General features: G+C 37.4%; 1 protein-coding gene across 1 annotated transcript in view; it reads right to left on the bottom strand.

Annotated features, from left to right (window-relative positions):
- LOC149185687 (mitochondrial dicarboxylate/tricarboxylate transporter DTC-like) overlaps nt 1-21,296 on the bottom strand; it is a 41,248-nt gene that overhangs the window by 580 nt on the left and 19,372 nt on the right. Inside the window, exons 3-5 of the mRNA XM_089410775.1 lie at nt 4,395-4,456; nt 841-1,202; nt 35-249 (exon numbers count right to left, since the gene is read on the bottom strand). Coding sequence (XP_089266901.1) covers nt 35-249; nt 841-1,202; nt 4,395-4,456 — 639 coding nt within the window. The remainder of the gene's footprint in view (nt 1-34; nt 250-840; nt 1,203-4,394; nt 4,457-21,296) is intronic.

Genomic DNA, 21,296 nt, shown 5'->3' with positions numbered 1-21,296 from the left:
GAACAACATAAACAACAGATTCCAAAAGCATTACCATGACATGGGGAGCAATTCGAATGCAATAAACGGGAAACCCAGTATAGAACTTAAATGGTCCCCCTGCTTTGAATGTTTTCACAAAACAGTCCATGGAGCCTGTATATGGATACTTCCCACTGGCATCGGGTTGCATCTTTTGTATCTGAGTCTTCACATAATCAAAGGGCAGACTACACGCAGATGCAAAAAAACCAGAAACAGCACTTGCACCTGCATTACACAAATCAAAAACAAAAACAGTTTAAAAAAATAAATAACATAACAAAAAGTTCACCATTTCAGCACACTGACCTTGCCTGGATGGGTGGCTCTGAATAAATTATTTCGTAATAAACACTAGGACTCGTACAAAATTTAGCATGCCAGTAATGAACAATTGTGGAACATTGCAACACAAGGCAGTATATAAGTATAGGATCATGTACATCGCAAGACAAATGAACTACATAACAAAAATAAATCGACATAAAGGCAAGATGGATTCAAACAAATCTGCATTCTTTGCACTTGGATCTATTATGCAGTGCTTTACAATTATTTAAGAAATCTACTACTGTTTACTTTTTTCCTCGTTTACATTCCAAGTATTTTTGTCCCCTAACAAATTGAGTAAACCAACAAACAATTCTGCTTACCAGCTGAATGAAATGGATCAATATATTGCAATTCCTTCATTGATTCTTATACAAAAAGGAAATGCTTAAGCACCAGGCACACATGTCCCTTTTTTAACAAATGAGCTCTTGAAACCTTCACTAACAAAAGAGAGCATAACAAGAAAGGAATCTAAATGAGTCTTACCAACCACAGTTGTAGCTTCAGAAAGGCCCATGGTGTCCTTGAAAAATTCTACAGCTTGATCATAAGAAGCAAGCATGCCCATATTTAAGGCCATTGCTCGGACAACTGTTGGACCCGCCCCTTTCCATAGGGCTAGAACCCCTTCATCAGCAGTAATACGGTATAGTGCATGGAATGCATTTTTGTAATGCCGCCGCTGGGCAGCAGGCAAAGTTGCATCTGCCTGCATGCGGATGAGAGCTAAATCTGCGGGACTTCCAACACATGCCCCAATAGCTCCTGCTGTCAATCCACAAAGAGCCTTCTGATAGAGAGGTAGAGGTTTCCCATCATTAGCTGCTATTGCTTTGTTTGTCAATATCCTGCAGCAGCCAGCATCTTATTCATAAAATGAAAAAGCAGTTACTAGAACGTAAATATCATACAAAATGGGCCTGAAATTCTACATTTGCACCAAGGATATATAACTCACTAGATTAAATGGATTTGGGTGGACTGTAAGTCCAATGTTCATGACATACGTATATACTGAAATTCAACTGATAAAATCAAAATAGAGACAAATATGATCCCATCTTTACTTAGTTGGATGTTTGCCTAAAGTATAGACTTTCATATATAGGGTCTTCAAAACATCCATAATTTGCATCTAGTTTGTGTGCCTCTTATGGCTCCCTTCTAGCATTGTTGAACCACCTCTCAGCTCCCTTGGAATCAGAAAGCAGGTTCCTACTAATAGGAAACACCAGGCTCTGGTCCCAAAATATACCCTGTTATCCAGATGTGAGGTGTGCCTCTTATCGGTTCCCTATTAGCATCCATGCAATCAAATGCTCATTGTTGAGCCACCTCTCAGCTCCCTTGGAATCACAAAGCAGATTCCCGCTAATAGGAAGATGATGATGCTTAGAATTTAGAAACTAATGCTTCTATATTTTATGTAAGACATTTCGTAACTGTAAACACTACTGTCTAAGAGGAAACATCAGACTCTAGTCCCAAAATTAAACCCTGTTATGTGAAATGCCCTTATTATATAGATTCCAAATGTGAGAACAATTTCCCTTTTGGACTGACATTTCCAGTGGGGACCAAAACAATATCTATCCTGGAGCATAGCATTCTGAAGGAATCAAATCCCAACAAAATGAAAACAGTTTGGTCAGGTTTCAGCTGAATGTCTGTTGAAAATTGAGAACATGTCCTAAGAAGATTCAAGTAGACAATTTTTTATCAAAAATTGATGACTTAAAGTGCAATAATTAATTTCAGAGCAAGTTCAATAAACTAGACACTTCCATGTATTATTCATTTTCCATTACTTGCTGTAATTTGATCTAGAATAGTGACGTCTCTGTAAAGTCATGACGAGGTCCAAAGTGGCAGTGTACCTGGCTGAGTGCAAGCCAGGCTGTCCAATAGAAGTGAAGACCCCTCTATAGAATATGATGTTTTGGTTTGCAAAAACATTTGTAACTGTCCCTCTGATAATGACAACTGTATGCAAATTTGAAAGGGGTATCACCCCTGGCAGACTGCACACCAGGCTTTCAAACATAGGGCATGACTCCTTTGTTGAGCTTGTGTCACTCAGGAGATCCTCGTCATACTAGGAATGCCTAGCATGAATGGGACATTAAAAGTGGCAGGGCATTAATTAAGTGTGTGAGAAGCGCATGGAGAGAAAGAGAGGGGCATTCATGTGAGCACTGATAGCATGAATGGGACATTAAAAGTGGCAGGGCATTAATTGTGTGTGAGAAGCGCATGGAGAGAAAGCGAGGGGCATTCATGTGAGCACTGAGTGTATGAGAACATGAGTAAGAGGGACTTGGCTACAGAGTTCAAAGTCTTTGCCAAGAGGCAAGCAATCGACTTCAGAGATAAAATGGGAGTAGTGAAGAACACTTTCCTCAGTAAGAGGGAGTGTTGAGATTTGGAAACTTAGAAAGTGTGTATGCCCACCTTAATGTTGGCCTTGCATTACAGTGAAAGGGGCAAAGAGGACCCACAAAGTGATTTTATGAGAAATAAAGTCAAAGTGTTTTTATAAGGTGACAAGTGTGCTTTTAAGAAAACACAAGTGTGTTTTCTCATAAAGTGAATTTTTGGGATCCATGTGAGCATGACATGGATCATGATCTCAACCATCAATTAAGAATTGATCTGAGCCATTGATTCCTTATGAGAGCCTATAAAAGCAAATTGAGGGTTAGATGATGAAGAGAGAGATCTGGTTATTTATGAGGAGAGGAGATCAAATCATTCATTCATGAGAGATTCATGAGATGATGAGGAGAGAGAGCTGAGGGTTTGAAGACTTCCTTGGAGGGCTGAATTTCTGAGTTGGAGAGGGAGGATTTTACGCTGGAGCTCAGGCATGAAAATTGAGGCATCCGTACAGGTGACGTTAGCAGCCGTACAAAGTGACATCAGCAGCATCTAAAGCAGGAGTATCAAGGCTGTACAGTCAGGTCTGCACCTTCATTAAATGCTGTAATTTCTCCATAAATTCTGCTGTGTAAATTTACTCCGAGTAGTAGAAATAAAATCAGACTTTCTGGGTTTTCCCCGTGGTTTTTTCCCTGGTCCTTGACCAAAAAAGCCTGTGCCCTTTGATCTGCATGTGCATTTAATTTTTCAGCTAATGTCTTTAAGATCTTGTGGTGAAATTGCAAATTTAATTTTCAGTTTTCACAAGTAGTTTTTCTTCATGGTATCAGAGCTGGGAGGCATAAGAAGCTGAAAATTTGCACTAAGGACAGTTCTTAAGAGAATTTGTGGTTAAAGATTTTCTGGGTAATTCTGGGTTTTGCTAGAGATTGCTGAAGCTTTCTGGGTTTTGCTAGAGATAGCTGCAGTTTTCTAGGTCTGCCATTCGTTGAACTTCAATACAAATCTGGCATGAGTTCAAGGGTTAACAAAGAGAGTAAGTAGTGCTCACTGTAAATGCCAAATAAGGGAGGGCTGGCGCCAAAAGATGTAAGTACAGCCTAATTTTATCTCTGCGTGAGCTCTATCAGAATTTTTCGACATGCCTTTGATGTTTCGATGTGGTGATATGTGTGCAGGTGCCTACACAGCTATAGGTATGCAGCTTACAACAAATATCAGTTAAATTTTACACACTGGAGGGTTTGCAGGTTATAGTGAATGTCAATTAAATTTTACAAAATGAAGCACCCACGCAAATTAAAGGCAAATTACAGGGCCATCAATGATGGGCTTTAAATTTGTGCTGTGAAATTTAAATTGAAAGACAACAAATTCTTATTACGCTCGAAATAAAAAACAAAGGAAAAAAGTTAGAGCAACCACCCAACTTGAAAACAAAAGCTCAGGACAAGGTTTCTGTTTGAAAGAAAATGAATTCTAAATTTCCTCAAAACAAATAAAAGTTACAAGTGGTGTCTCTAGAACATTCAAGTCATAAATACTAAAAACTACTCAATCAAAAACAAAACCTCTAACTAACTTATTCATGGCAATGTTTGAGAGCAAAAATGAGCAAAGAACAAACTCAAGCAATCACAAAAAGATGTATCAGAAAATACCTAAATGATCCAAGACGTGCTGTTGTATAGGTTGCCTGTCTTAACAGACCAGCTGATAACCCCTGTTGCAAGCACCACAAGAACTACCTCTTCAACATGCGTATACAAGTGACAAAAATGAAATTCATAAGCCATGTATTATTCAATTAAGCAAATTGCATATGCACATAATCCTATACACAAAGGCTGGCTTCTCTGAAGCAAAACAAACCTAATTAAACGATGAAGATAGAATTCTAGGCTCAACCAATTAAAACGACAAAACAAAACTCTGATAAGAGGCAATTAAATGCCAAGTTACTTTCTGATTAGTCTCAAATTAACTGTGATAAATAGCTGTTACAACAATTATAAACAATGTCAAAGAATTAAAGATTGAATCCCCATTTTTCTGAATACAGAGAAATATCAAATCAAAGTGGAACTGTGATCAAATTTCAAGGAAATTGATCCTGTAGACAGCTTAATACGAGAACGGTTACAAATTCTTCCTTTCCTTAAATGAAAGGAATACACTTAACAGTAAACAAGATCATTTTTCCATAAATAAGTTTTGAAACTGTGGTCAAATTTCAGATCCTATAGACAGCTTAATACGAAACCCGTTAACTATTACAAATTCTTCCTTTCCTTTAATGAAAGTAATACACTTAACAGTAAACAAAATAATTTTTCCATAAACAAGTTTTGATTTGACTAACATCTGAGAATAAATGACAACCAGAGATTGACACAGCTTAAAAGCAATGGGTCTGTTAGGCTGTGAACTAGCAGCAACTTGGAGAGGTTATTGTGACCATAACACAGATTCAAATCCTGGCAGGCATGTTCCTTGCCTGTGTGGGGTTTGGCAGATGTACACTTTGGCCAGATTATTGTATAGTGCTTACAAGGTGCCAGCAAACCCTATTGATTGCTCAAGTGCGTAAGGGTGGGTCAAGCTCCTTTCATGATTGACCATCTGTGAAAAATGAGTTTGCAATTCTTGCAGGGAAGACTATACCATTATAAAAGTCTAGTATGAAATAGTCTTTTAAACAAGGCCTCTAAGGCTGGCATTCATAACCAGTTTTTAGTAAGAGCTGCAAATCATTTACTGCATATATGATAGCCTGTTTTATTTCTGATGAAAGGACTATATATTTCTTCTAAGTTGCATAGAATTCTGGTTGTCATTTATACTCAGATGTTAGTCAAATAAGAACGCGTATACAGAAATATCATACTGTTTACTGTTAAATGCATTCATTCACTAAAGGAAAGGAACATTTAAACCAACCGTTTATCATAATGAATATATAACCAATCAGAAAGTTGGCAAAGTGCATGGGATCTTTGACTTATGTGACATTATTGCTTTCCCCCACCTATTCCACATCCCTAGTTATTCCAGGTCCCTAGTTCATTTATCTTCAGGAGTATCTAGATGGTTTGGAAGTGTTAAAAGTTCAGGAAGTTGACATTAAGGGGTTGTAGGCTCTAATACCTCCTTCTCCTATTGTGTCACCTTTGCAAATCCTGCTTCTCCTATCCTGTCACCTTTGCAAATCCTCCAATTCTATTTTAAGTTAATACTAACGGCACTTATTCCATGGTTTGACACTCAATTGGTCCATGATCTCTATTTAAAGAACATAGAAGGTCATTTGCTGATGATCAATCTTGAGAGATGTCCATGTAATCTAATTTATTTTTGCATTAATGTATTGCCTCAAAATGACTTAGTATGTTTCCTTAATGTGCTTTTCTAACTAACTAATCTGACAGTCACGATTATGTTGAGACATAAAGTGATCAGACAGTTCATCTTCTCATTGATACTAATAGCGCTTGATTTGTGGCTTAATGCTCGATTGCCCATGGTCTTTATTTAAAGGGCATAGAGGGCCATTTGTTGATGATCGATTGTGACGAATGTTCATGTAATATATTTTATTTTGTAATTAGCTAATTTGATGGTCACAATTATGTTCTAAACATAAAGTGATCAGGCAATTCATAACATAAAGTGATTGGGCAATTCATCTTCTTGTCAGCATTAATGGCACTTAATTGTGGGTTAACACCCAATTGGTCCATCATCTCTATTTAAAGAGCATAGAGGGTCATTTGATTATGATAAATTGTGAGAGATGTTTATGTAATCTAATTTCTTTTTGCATTAATATATTGCCTCTAGTGGCCATGTTGGCTAGGGCCTTGGATTGTTTCACTATTTGAAGGTTTTAACCAAATTAACACTAGTGTACTAATTTTTGATCTTTATGTGTGAGCCTTAAGGTGTCCTTACCAACACAATGTACTAATCGTTTATCTATGTGTGTGAGCTATTGCCTTAGGGTGTTAGACCTGTGTGAACATAACTTATAAGTTATTTTCGAACAAAAAGAGGGGAGCTCACTTGGTAAAATGGAACATGGTTGGAAGTAGCATAGGTTGGCATTCTGCAAGACACCCTATTTGGTGTAAAAGAACACAAGGTAGTTGTATCACAGATATGCCTTACTTCTGTTAATTTTACTAACCTCAGATACTCGCAATGTATTCTCTAGTAAATTCCTTGCTGTAAAAATTTATTAACAGCAGATTTACTAAATAAAAGCACTGCTAACATTTTTAATAGGTAAATAAAACATGAATAATGGAAGCATAATAACACCAATCTCATACACATGCACACAAAATTATACACTCAAATCTGATGGCCATGGACATTAGTTTTACAGCATAGAAGGGCTTCCCTTCCCAGTAAATTAAATGCCCACTCTAGAAAATTACAAACAGCAAAACCTGGAATTTTTCCAGCTGATAAAACCCTCGAAATCTGTCATTCAACTTTGTTGACAGTTGGATCCTTCTCCATTGCTGCTCCTTGTTCTCTTCCTCTGGAATCTGCACACTTTGATGAATGTCCTCCATCCAATCACTAATATCTCGCAATCTCATTGTGTCTTTAGCTCACTTGATGTGTCTTTTTCCTTAGCCTGGCCTTCCTTTTATAAGTTCGAGTTCTTGGCCAAATCCATGTTAAATCTCCTAATACCAGCCCAGATTTATTTTCTCACGGCAATTATTTATTCCCAACAATTTATTTAATTAACAAAATAAATCCTGAATTACCAAAAAATAAAATCACTGGTATTTTAACATCTAGAAATATATGCAGCAGAAATAAATCAAAGAGATCAATCACACATTGCAATAGAAATAATTCACCCACAACAATTCTGTCATTTATTAATCTGGAAAATCAGGGTTTCAACCCATAGAGAATTTACAAAGAAAAATACAGTGACTGGAACCTGCAACTCGGCCCCACTGGAATAATTTGACCCAAGGAAAATCAGCCAAACTAGAAATCAGCCTCTGAAGAAATTTGGCCAAAAGAAAATCACCCACCTCTGACCAAAAAATCAGCCTCTGCGCACTCAGAACTCAACCCTGGCAAATCGGTTACCCCAGAAACTATGCCTCCTCAATTCGGGAATTTGGCCTCTCCAATTCCCAGCAAATCGGCCTCCTGGAAACAGCCTGAAATTAACCTTGTATTCTTCTTCCTTCTCCTCAGTCGAACTGAGCCTCACACTCCAGAGAATTCGCTCTCCTTGAGAAAATCGTTTTCCCGAAAATGTTGTAGCTGCCTCTCTCCTTTTGTGTTGTGTCTTCACCTCTTCATTAGGCTTCTTCTATAATCTCATTAAGCCCAAACCCCTAACTCTAATCTCCCTTCTAGAAGATCTTGGAGATCAATGATTAAGATTATTTCTAAGTCACTTAAATCATTAAATTATTTATCCTTAGAAAATGACTTACTAGTCCACAATTATTTAATTGAATTTAATTATTGTACTTTTCGTAAGTTAGACTTAGGAAAGAAGGCATAAATCACTTACTCCACCAAGCAAGCACCTAAAGAGGCAATAAATCATCTTCCATGTGTTAAGACACCAAACCTATGCAAAAGACCTTCCAAAGCTACCACAAGCTTCAACAATCCATAGCCCTAATCTCCAAAGTGATTGACTGTTGAGATTATATCTCAACTTCACTTAAGATCAATGATTGAGATTCAAATAATTCACTAATGCAAAACCCACATTTTCTTATAAAAAGCAATTACTTCAATAAATTCTTTAATTAAAATAATTTGGTACGGTTAAGATAGAAAATCCACAAAAATATGCAACTGCTCTAATGAACAATTTGAAAGCTAGTTTCTTTTCATTAGGACACAAATTTTCTCTACTTATTTGCGGCAGAATAGGAACAAGAATAAACACAATCATACAATATCAAAAACACAAGTTTTTTAGGGAACCCAACTAGGAAAACCCTCTGCATGAGAATTTTATTGATAGAAATTTAGAGCAATGGATCTTGTTGTCGCACAAAGTGTCTAGGCACCGCGACAACGCTCAGGGTAAGGGCTGTCATTCTAATCCTTACTTCGTTTAGACTCTCTCCTAGACAAGTCAACAGGGGTAGTCCCTAAGGTGAATGAATGAGAAAAGCTTGTGGAACACAGGCTGTAGGAACTTAAAAATGGATAACTTGACGAATGTAAATGAGTTTTGATTAATTCGGATGAATAGATTAAACGCTAATGTAACCAAGACACCACCACAAATAGCAAGATAGAAATGATTATAGACCAATGCCTTTATGTTCAGTTAACCAGAGATTAAGTAAAAACAAGTTATCCAGAACAATTTTCCAATATGTGACGAATAGTGACAATCATGAATGATTAATGTAAACGCCCAAAACTTTAGCATGCGGGATAATCTAGCAAAATTATCTTTCTCTAACAGTGAATATAATTTAAAACATTTATCGCACCTGACAATAGAGAAATATTACCACAAAAATGATACCAAGGAAATTTATGTAATCAATTCAATTGTTCCTTAGGAAATTAATTTAATGTGGTAAATGAAGAAATTAAATTTTTTTAATGTGACAAAAGATAATAAAATCAGAAGGACTCTAATAAATTAAAATTTTAAATGAGCCATAGGCCAAATTAAAAGATTTTAATGTGAAAGCACAAATCCTCAATTTTTTAGTAATCTCAAGTCACAAAAATGAATTTTTTTTTAAATATTTTAGACTTTTTAAATTTTTAGATTTCAAAATTTATTTTTTTTTCATTTTAGACATTTTTATGATTTTTAATTTTGTAAAAATAAAAATAAAAAACAAAATATGAAGAAAAAATTCAGATGTAACAAGATTTAAAACAAAACAAAACAAAAAAAAAAAACAAAAAACTTTTTAAAATTTATTTATTTATTTTAGTTTTCTTTTAAATGAAATCAAAAAATCAAATCAAATAAAAAAATTAAAAATAAAAGTCGAAACAAAAAATTGAAATTAATAAAAAAAATGAATTTAACTAACATTTCAAAAGAAATGAAATCGAACTAACCTAAACTAAACTAAATAAAAATAATACCTAACCTAACGCATACATAAAACATAAAAATCGAATGTTTTTTTTTTGTCAATGTAGGTCAGGCATCGGAGAGGTAATGGAGATGGAGGGGAGTTACGAGAGCCTATTTGCAGGTCAGAGGGCATGGGGAGGAAGGCGCTGCAACAATGGGCACAGAGGAAAGCAATGAAGGGTGAGAAGGGCGCTGCATGGAGGATAGTCGCAGAGGGTTTTGCAAGTTGTTGGAGTAATGGCGAAAAGCGTATGGAGATGAGAGAACGCGAGGGAAAGCCGCAGAGAGGAGAGAAATCAGGACTGAGCGAGAGGATGGAGCTACGGGTTAGGAATGATGGTTGCGGTTTGGAGGAAAGAAGATTGCGTGTAAGAGCAGAATAAGGCAACGGAGTGATTAGAAAATGCAGCGAGGCAGTCTTGTTTGCAAATATGCTAAGGAGGTAGTGAGATGGAGCAACGAAACGATGTGGGCCTTTTAAAAAAAAAAAAAAAAATTGTAGCAGAGAAATTGAAAACTCAGGCAACAGACAAGTAGCCAAAGAACCGAAAAGAAATTTCCAGATTAAGATGTTATATTTCTACTTAAGACTTACCAGTGAAACCCTTAAAATTTTAAATTATTTTCAGATTTAAAAATTTTTAAAACCCTTAGAATGCAAAAATCTGGATAAAATCCCTGCAAAAATGATCTTGAGGCCAGATCTTACCCTCCAGGGCTTAGATTTGGCTTCAAATAAAAATTCACCTTCAAATTTGCAACCTATACCTGAAAACAAAAACACCCAGAACCCAAATATACAAAAAATAAATAAAACCCCAGAAACCCAAGTCAGAAAACCCAAAAACTTTTTAGATCTATGCACAAGAATGGAAAATCTATCAAATCTGGGGAGTGTGAGTCCAACTCCACTCTGATAATCAAAGGCTCTTAACAGCCAGATTCATCAATTTCGCACATAAAAAATTAAAAGTTTAAATTTTAAACAAGGTGCTTATAGCTCAAAACTCTTCATGCATCACAAATAAAATCTTATGATAAGCCCGAGATCAAATTAAGTTGGGCTCTTCAAAAAACAAAAATCAAGAGTTGGTTGGTCCAACTGAAAACTTCCCCGAACGCCCGATGATCTGAAAATCAAGATTTTCCTACAAAACTCAATCCAACCATCAAAAAAAAGCGAGAAAATGATAAGCAAATTCAAATAAATAGAGATACTTGCTATTACATTCAAAATTTAAATTATCACTTAAACCCCAGAGACTAAGCAATATACCTTTATTCAAATCACTCTTCAAAAGCTATCATCAATGGATAAAAAAAAATTACGCATGAAAACGACACATCTTACAATATTTCCATGAATAGTAACACCGGCGAAAAATTAACCCCAAAGTCTTTCTTTATTATTCAGAAAAATATTACACAAGAGCTTTTCACTTAGCACACAACTCAAAGGTCGCGGATGATTCTACTTACAAATGACTTCCTATTTAAAGATAAATCCTCCAACGGCTAGTTCAAGTGATCCTCGTCAAAGCAGTTTCGACTGTTGATGAGGATTAAAATTTATTTTAATCTCATCCGTTGAAATATTTAAATATTTGGGTAAATTCGAATTTTTCAATTAAATGCATTTTAATTAGTTCAAATATTAAATTTTTGAATTAATTTCCCCAAAATTTTGACTTTGACTTGACCCTAGGGATCAAAGGCTTAAAATTTATCAAAATAGTTAATTTACCTTAATCCCTAGACCTCTTAAAATTTAATTTTTAAGGACTGACGAATTTTGCCTTTGGAGAATTTAAATTTACCTAAGACCTAGAATTAATTAAATTTCTAGCTTAGGATTTTAATTAATTTTTGGCCAGAAAAAATAATTAATTAACCTATGAGGAGATAAATTATTTTTCCAACCCTCAAGGCACTTTATATCGTGATTTTCAGATTTTTTACATCATAAGGGAGAAAACCCATTTGTAAAAGACCCTCACGGACTACCCATTTCTGCGACACAAATATAATCCAGTAGACCAAGCAATTTGTAATAAAATAACCTAACCAAATAGTTAGGATTATTCCCAAATCAATATTACATAGACTCGATTTATAATACTAGGACTCACCTAAGATCCCAGTGATAAAATCCATTCCAGCTTTGGGGTAAGACTGAAGGAAAACTCTGCTGACAATTCGAGAATGGATCAGTGAGACAAAAAACCTCCCGAAATGTAAATCGTCACCAGAAAAGTAGGTTTACCTAGGCAATTACATACATGACACAGATCTGCCGAGATTATTTACATCATATACATGCAGAATGGGTTTACATCATAACATGATGATCAGGTTGATGATGATCGCTGGATGGCACAGACACATCGATCAAGCGCTATCCCTTTTACGAAAAAAGCGGGTGTACTGCTATGGGTCGTTGACACGTAGTGGTCAACAGATCTCTTACAACACAGTCCCGTTTCAATAGAAAAAACAACTTATTCTCCCTGCTAGTCCTTAGCTTGAAACACCTTGCAAGAATGTTGATCCTGCTTCTTCTTTTACTTGCCTGGTTGAGCTCCTATTTCCTTGTAGTAATTTCTCCTAAATCCTAGCACAATAGAGACTCCTATTATTTAGGAATTACTCCTAAATTCTAGGGCATTCTGCAAGGAATTATCCTCTATCAATCAACCCTTCCCACCACAAGCTCCCGCACAAACTCGTGCTCAAGAATAATGAATATAATTGTGCCTTCGATCTCCTTACAAGCACTTAGATTTAGCTAATTCTGACAAGTTCTATTTTTGGAACTCAAACTAGTGATTGATGAGTTAACTAACTCATGCAACTAATCTTGCCTCAAATTAGAAGTTGAGACTCACTCATTTGTCTTTTCCCAAAAATAACTTGCACCAGAAGACAACAAATTGAGCCTTCTATTTCCATGCATAAGTCAAATTGCTTCATGAATTGACGTATAAGAGTTTGCCATAAATTTTAGGAACTCGTCCTATTTTTTAGGAATTGGCTCATAACTTTTAGGAACTTGTGCATGCTAAGGAAGACTGCTTCTTGGTCTCTTTAGATAAGGCACAAGTCAAAGAAGGACCTTTTTCGCTACTATTTTCAAAAGTTAAAGGTCATGGATGACTTCCACACATCTAGACACTTAGACCTATGTGAAAGTACCTGTCTAATGCTACTATCACTAACACTCCCTCTTAGTGAGGAAGGTACTTCCTAAAAAGCCACCTAGAACTAGCTCCCCTCGCCCAATCCTGGCACAATGTCCTAAGCATCATCCTTCACCATGGCTTTCCTCCAAACCTCTTGCTTTGCTACCCCTTCAACGTGCTCCTAAGCATTCTTAATGTCTACTCAAACACCTAGGCATCCTGACAAAAATGGAAGGAGTTACTGACTCCTCCCACCTGAAGGTTGATTCCTTTAACAGGAAGTCTCTAAATGTTGTTCTCCATTTGGAGCCTCCTACTCCTCATCCTCTGTCAATTTTGGTGCCAACTCACGAGACTTCCTAGATGCCAAGCTCTACTCGAACTTAACATCTCTGCACATAATTGTCTCTCTATGCCAGTATGAAGATCATGTAAGCTTTTGAGGTTGCATTATATCCAACAAATATCCCCGTCTCTCCTAAAGGCTCCAGATTCGTCCGCTTCTCACAGGCACATGGATGTATAATGGACAACAAAAGATGCTCAAGTGTCTGATCTCTAGCTTCACCCCTGTCTGCTTCCTCAGGAGTCTTGTCCTCCAAGATCCTGTGACGAGTCTTGTTTTGAACATACACACGCCTTTACCCAAAGAAACATAGGCAGATCCTGGTCGTGTATCATTGCCCTAGCAACTCCTATGATGGACAGGGTCTTTCTCTCCACAACCTCGTTCTACTAAGGGTTGTATGAGACTATCGTCTTCCTCTTGATCCCTGCCTCCTTGCAAAAATCCTTGAAGTCATTGGAGGTGTACTCAGTCTCACCCCCAATGTCCAACCTAAAGATCTTGATCTTCTTGCCTATCTGGTTATCCACCTAGGCCTTGAACTCCCAGAAAGCACTTAAGACCTCATCCTTGTCTTCATGAGGATAAAAGTTTTCTTGGAATAACCATCAATGAACATGACAATATATCACTTCCTAAATTTATGCCACTAGATCGGTTCACACACTTCTAAATGAATGAGATCCAAGATCCCCTCGAACCTACTTTAGCTATTTGGAAAAGCAACCTTGGCATTCTTGCCAAGTACACACCCTTTGCACACGCCCTACTAATCAACACTAAAATCTGGGAAACTAGTGACAATCTCCCTTAAGATCGGCAATGCCCTATAATGTGTCCCATCTTCCTGTGCCACAACTCGCACAAGTTGTCAATACCATGTATCAAAGCCATAATAGTTTTGCCCTTCAATTTGTATAAGTTGCCCTCTTTAACCCCAATGGCCACTATTGTGTTTGGGCTAGAATCCTCTAGACAAATGAGCTCCTGCCCATTCTAAAACATGACTAGATACCCTTTGTCCTTCGCGACTGAATTGATAGCAAGTTCTTCAAATATAGTACATGTAGTACATTCTCGACCTCTAACATTCCTCCTGACTCGAGCTAGAACTTAATGGTTCCCTTTCCTTTCATTACATACTTGGCATCACTACCAAGCTCCACATGAACCCTTGAGCCTTTCTTCATCGAACTACTAAATAGCTCGTGTGCTTCTTTCGTATGGCATGATACACCATTGTCCAAGTACCAAGCACTCATGGTGATGGTATTGGTAGGTAGATAGGAGACCAATGGGAAGTCATTCTCAAACTTCATTGCAAACTCGTTGAGCAATACCTCTGTTAATGTTGTTGTATGCTTCAATTTCCCCTTCCCCTTCTCCTCTAGACACTATGATGTATAGTGCCCATTCTTGTGGCAAAAGAAGCACTTGAGTTTGCTCAAGCCCTTTTTCCCCAAATTTGATCCCTCACCATTACCCTTGGAACCCTTCCCTTTGCCCTTCTTGGCCAGACTAACTAGGCCAAGTTCTTCTCTCCATCTCCTTTCCTGCTTGCATTAGACTCCTCCCGAGCCTCTTGCTAGATGCAATAATCCCAAAGCCTTTCCCAATTGGGAAGTTTCTCCTAAGCACATATACCCTTGACAAATGGTTCCCCTAGCTTGGTGAACCCATACAATGTCACATTAACGAGTTTCGTCTCCTCCACTTTGTCCCTAATGGTTGCAAGTTGATCCCTTATCTAAGTGATCTTCATGAAGTAGCTGGTAACGTTATCAGGCTGTGACATATGGATGGATCTGAGCTTGTTCCTCAAGATCATCTTCTTGTTCATATTATCACTTTATAACAGGTCCACTAGAGCCTTAAACATTTCTCTAACCAACTACTTCTTTGCAAAGTGTGGGATCAAATGATCCTTTATAACATCCATGATCACTCCATGGGCTTTGATGTCTTTTTTGAAATCTCCCAAAGATCATGTGCCCTTTTTCCCCAAATGTGATGCCTCACCATTACCCTTGGAACCCTTCCCTTTGCCCTTCTTGGCCAGACTAACTAGGCCAAGTTCTTCTCTCCATCTCCTTGCCTGCTTGCCTTAGACTCCTCCCAAGCTTCTTGCTAGATGCAATAATCCCAAAGCCTTTCCCAATTGGGAAGTTTCTCCTAAGCACATATACAACAAATGGTTCCCCTAGCTTGGTAAACCCATACAATGCCACATTAACGAGTTTCGTCTCCTCCACTTTGTCCCTAATGGTTGCAAGTTGATCCCTTATCTAGGTGATCTTCATCAAGTAGCTGGTAACGTTATCAAACAGACATATGGATGGATCTGAGCTTGTTCCACAAGATCATCTTCTTGTTCATATTATCACTTTGTAACAGGTCCACTAGAGCCTTAAAAGTTTCTCTAACCAACTACTTATTTGTAAAGTGCAGGATCAAATGATCCTTTACAACATCCATGATCACTCCATGGGCTTTGATGTCTTTTCTGTAATCCCCCGAAGATCATGCGCCTTTAAAAGCAAGGTCACCCTTGCCTTCCAGAACATATAGTTAGATACTCCATCCAATCGATCTTCAAATTTGGGACTGGTTGTTGCCATTCCTAGATCTGATAGAATTTGATCGTGTGCTTATTCCTTCAAACAGCCACAAGAATTAAAATGTCGTTGATTTATAATCTGCTAAGATATCCTTGCGAATCTAATAGATCTACTACAAATTTCCACGGATTTGTGTTTTGGTCCTCCTTCAAAACATCCACCAAACCCTTGACTGGTACAGCCTCCCTCTTTCCCTGGTCCACCAAATCACCACTAGTTGATCTATGCAAAACCCAAAAATTGGCCTCCCTCTCAGAGTACAAGCTCTAATACCATGTTAAGTTCACTAACATTGACTATTGCCAATTTATTCTCTAGTAAATTCCTTCTTGTTAAAAAATTATTAACTGCAAATTTACTAAATAAAAGCATTGCTGAGAATTTTAATAGGTAAATAAAAGGTAAACAACGAAAGCAAAATAACACCAATCTCATATACATGCACAGAAAATTATACCTTTCAAATTTGTTGTACATTAACATTAGTTTTGTAGAAATATAAGGACTTCCTTTCTTGGGAAATTAAATTAGAACAGGGGAAAATTGCAAACAACAAAACCTAGATTTTTTCACGCTAATAAAAGCCTCAAATCCTATCCTTCAATCTTGTTGGCTGTTGGATCCTTCTCCCTTGCTGCCCTTTGTTTTATTCTCTAGAATCTGCACACTTGGATAAATGTCCTCCTCCACCCAATCACTGAGATATCACTATCTCACTATGTCTTGTGCTCACTTGATGTGTCTTTTCCCTTAGCATGGTATTTCTTTTATAAGTATGAGTTATAGGCCAAATCCACAACCCTAATCTCCAAAGTGATTAACGGTTGAGATTAGATCTCAACTTCACTTAAGATCAATAGTTGGGATTCATCTAATTCAGTAATGCAAATAGCCCTTGCATTTCATTAGACTAACTCACTTTTTTCTTATAAAAAGAAACTACTTTAATAATCCTTTAATTAAAGTAATTTGCTAAGGTCAAAGGTCTTCGACTACTTCCACAAGTCTAGACACTTAGACCTGTGTGTAAGTACTTGTTCAACACTATTATCATCAACAACTTCTAGGCCCATCATCTAAGTAGAAAGGCCATCTTCTTTTGATAATACCTATCACATTTAGTTGCACACCATCAACATTCTTTGGCTCACTGTTTAGCTTGATCCTCTCGAACTAACTGTCCATCACAAGGCTCGTTGTGCTTATCCCCAAGGGGAGCATGTATAGGGTGAATATTGCTATGACAAGACATTTTTGGCATAACTAGGGTTAGAGCCTTGGTTGCCGTCTTCAACAGTTTGATTCCAAGAGGCTTTATTCCATTTTGCATCAATGATGTGTTAACCCCAATCCTCAATGCTCATTCATGATCGCAATTATTCAATTGGTGTAATTAGGGTTGGAGTTGTGGTTGCCCTCTTCAATAAGATGATTCCAATCGGCGTTATTCCATTTTGCATCAATGACATGCACTAAACCCCACCCTCAATGCTCATTGAGTGATTGCAATTATTTTATTTATGCATCTTTTATTGGGATTGGCATTGGCATTGCCTAAGGATCTTTGCTCTATTTACCCTTTGGAAAATCTGTGGTAGGTATATTTTTTACCATGAGGTAAGTTCTTTGTCTATTTTCTGTTCTATGTGGGGGGTGAGGTCTGTATGCAGTTGTTGGCCAAAAGTACCTTGCTAATAAAGGAAGTCAAATCCCTAGATGCAGGCATATTCTGATTTTATTGCTGCATTAGTAGTTTAAAAGAAGAGGATATAAGTTCCATTGTCAATACCCTTCCACACTTTAGCTTTATTGATGTAAATGCTTGCCTTTATATATGTGATGCATTTTTCAAACAAAAAAAAACAGAAAGTAACTTGGTGTTTTGTAACTAATAAAAAACAAAAGCAATGAAGGGAAAAATAGCCAGTAAAGAGTGCATCAATATATAACAAAATCCCCAGATAGGATGGATGAGAGCATTGGAGAAGGTGGTGGTGATACCCTCACCGTCACGTCTTGCAGTAGATGAGGGAGGCATAGATACCACCCTCACTCATAAAAGTTTACATGAGAGTCCCTCTATATACTGTACTCTCCCCAATGTTCAAGCATGTTGAATTAATGAGATTTGGATGGCTTGAGAGGAAGACATTGGATCGTGTCTGTTTGTGGGCTATGATGTATGCAGATGGTTTACTCTGTCTAATGTTTATGGTAACTCTCCCCCCATCTACTTTTACTCCTCCACTATCGCACTTCATGAATCCTAACTGCTGGTTGCATCTCCCAGTGGTTCTGTGATTTCCTATATTTCTCTGGGGACAGTACCAGGCCCTCCTGGCCTGGCCTCCCCCATTCTTGCCTCCTGCTATAAATTCCTCCTTCAAGTCTCACCTTCAATTCTGTCAACAATGGTAATATTGGATGCTCAATTAGCAGTAAGTTTGTGCTCACAAGCTCGCAAGGTATCTGAAGGTGTCTGGTCTTTCCACTCCACGCAAGGAGAAAGCTCAGGTATCTCAGTGTTTCAGTTGATTGGACATTCAAATCCCTAGTCTTCCATCGCTTTTTCAATATTTGATTTCAGTTACAGGTTTTTTCAGTTTCTGAGTTTTTTGAGAGGGCTTGGGAAAGAAAGAGGCCTCATATCCATGCTCTTGGGCCTCTTTCTCGTATTACTTTCTTCCTCACAAGCCTCTTCGAGGACCGTTGGTGGTTGAATTTGGTGGCGGATATAACTTTTCTGGGAAGTTCTCTCCTCTTTTTGTTAAGCTGGTGTTTACTAATGCAGGTCCAAAGCTTATATAAAGTCTGCTTGAGTTTCATGTTGGGTATATCTGGTACGGATTTCAGTCTTTTCCTTGGTGTTTCAGCTTTGTTAACCTCCGACTGTCCTTTCCCTGGAAGAGTGTCCCTTGGGAGGTTTCCTTGGTCCTACATGCACAGCTCAATTCGCTCTCCCCTCTGCTACCTTTATGCTTTAGTTTCTTCCCATTGGAGGGTGTTCTTCTGGTCTTCACCTTCTCTGGTCATTATTTTCCCAATCCAATTCTCGACTGTGTTTTCCCTCCCTGTCTCTTTGCACTGTTCTTGACTCCCCAATGCCTAGACAAAGAGCTCGCTCCCGCTGTAGAGTAGGTTGCAGAAGGCTCAGGGTGACTCTAGAGTACGAGCCAAGGCAGCCCAGTCTTCAGCCAGATTGTATACACAAACTCCTCCATAAAAGGAGGAGGAAATCAGAGATGCCGAAGAAGAAATTATTGATGACAACAAATGCCACTCTGATTCCAAGATATTGGCTACAGTTGATGCTTGGGTGCCCTATATTTGGCAGATCAGAAGTCACCAAAATCAGTGTTTGCACACCATAGACCTCTATTGGCAGATTTAATCCTTACTGGGCAAAGTCCTTGAGAGGAATGATGCCAAAAACAAAATCTTACTGCAGTTGGATTAGATCCAACAGAAGCACAGAGAGATGGACAGTTGTCTGGCTTACATTGAAACCTCCCTCTCGCAAGGGAAAGGACCAATGCCCACAGGCAGCCCAGAGGACCTTGTTCCCATTGAGGTCTCTACCTCCTCTCGATTTTCTATATCTGATGGCTTCTAGATTTTTTTCGTCTCCTAGTAAAGCACAGTATTTACTAACTGCTATATATGACAAGGCTGTATCCTTTATATTGAATTCTGAGCAGTTTAGGCCAGTTTTAGAATTTACTCTTCAGAAAGATATGCTCAGATCAGTTTTTAGTAGATTAAGGTTGTACAAACTCAGCTATCATGGTATATTCATTTTGCTCCTTTGGACAAAGAAACTCCTATTTTGCCGTTTGTCTGGTTTCCCTTGTGGAAGGCCACGGAAATAGGAGGTTAGTCATGATGTAAATCTGTTTTTGGTTTAATAGAACGTAACTTACAATAAAAATAACAAATAAATTTTTTAATGAATAAAAAAAAGGTTTCTATACATTTAAAAAAAACATTGACTACAATTATTGAGTATCAAACATGTGGGCATGTATAAAAAGAAAAGGAAATCCAACAAACAAGTGTGTAAGTTTCTTAAATATGTCCAGACTCCAAAGAGAGTCAACCCTTGTCTTTTTTGAGCATATCAAATGATTACAAAGCCTTATCAAGAAATACAAAATGTTTCTTATTAATTGAAATCTATCAAATGATTACAAAGCCTTATCAAGAAATACAAATTGTTTCTTATTAATTGAAATCTTGTAATAGTATAATATTGCATCAGAAATATATTATTCCAATCAGAAATATAAAATCCTTAGAATCTATAATATCTGCAGAATCAATACATTGTTTTCTGATATAAAGATAGTTCCACACTAACCAGGCCAACCATCTCCTGTCAAATATGAAAGATCCACTAAAATGCAGGATTACAAAAGGTAGATGGTAAAAAGATTCAAACCTCTCTCAACTTTGTATCAATTCTGTTGATTTCTCTAAAAGAAGTTTCTCAGTATATTTTATTTCCTTCACATCTTTGTTATCTTTAGTTTGCAGATACCAGGTTGAAATCCACATGTTGATTTTGTTTACTAGTTCTGTTGGCTGCTAGGTGTTAATTTTAGATAACAATGGTATGTTCTAGGCTTAAGAGCAATTTACTTCAATTTTCTTATTAGCCCAATCTCAATTTCCAGATTAGCAATCACATTCACATGACAGTAAATGCAGATAGAACATAAATAAAAACAGTAGAAGACAAGCCAAGACAAGAGGCCACAGGATGTGGCGCATGCCAAGGACAAACCCCATTTATTCACATGACAATAAATGCAGATAGAACATAAATAAAAACAGTAGAAGAAAGGCCAAGACAAGAGGCCACAGGATGTGGGGAAACCCTTTGATCAATTCTTCTTATTATTCTTCAAAAGTTCAGCACAGAGAAAGAGTACAATATGCAATATTCACTTTCCCAATCAAAGTCAAATCTGTCCAGTCAAACAGCAGCCACAGGAAGCCCTAACTAAAAAGTTAACACTGTTAAATAGGGAGTCCATAGCTAAAGAGATAGCGCATCAGATTTCGAAAAATTAAGATTGTCCAGAGCTAAAGAGATAACAAGGTCAATATATACCCTAAACCCAGCTCATGGATACATCATTGATTAAAGATTATCTATTGTCGCGTCCCCTGATGATGGACTCACTTGGCAGTCCGAAACGTTGGGTTCACAAAACTCTTCAACAGGTCATTCCTCCTCTATCTAAAAGTTAACACTGGTCAATAGGACAGAATTTATCCTCCAAAACAGCTCAGTCAAACCCAGTCAACTT

Source organism: Pinus tabuliformis, chromosome 3_1 (genome assembly GCF_031772625.1).
Source record: "Pinus tabuliformis cultivar Carrire ecotype Pingquan chromosome 3_1, CPIR1, whole genome shotgun sequence".
In the NCBI taxonomy this organism is placed as follows: Eukaryota; Viridiplantae; Streptophyta; class Pinopsida; order Pinales; family Pinaceae; genus Pinus; species Pinus tabuliformis.
This window is presented reverse-complemented; position numbering and strand designations above follow the sequence as displayed.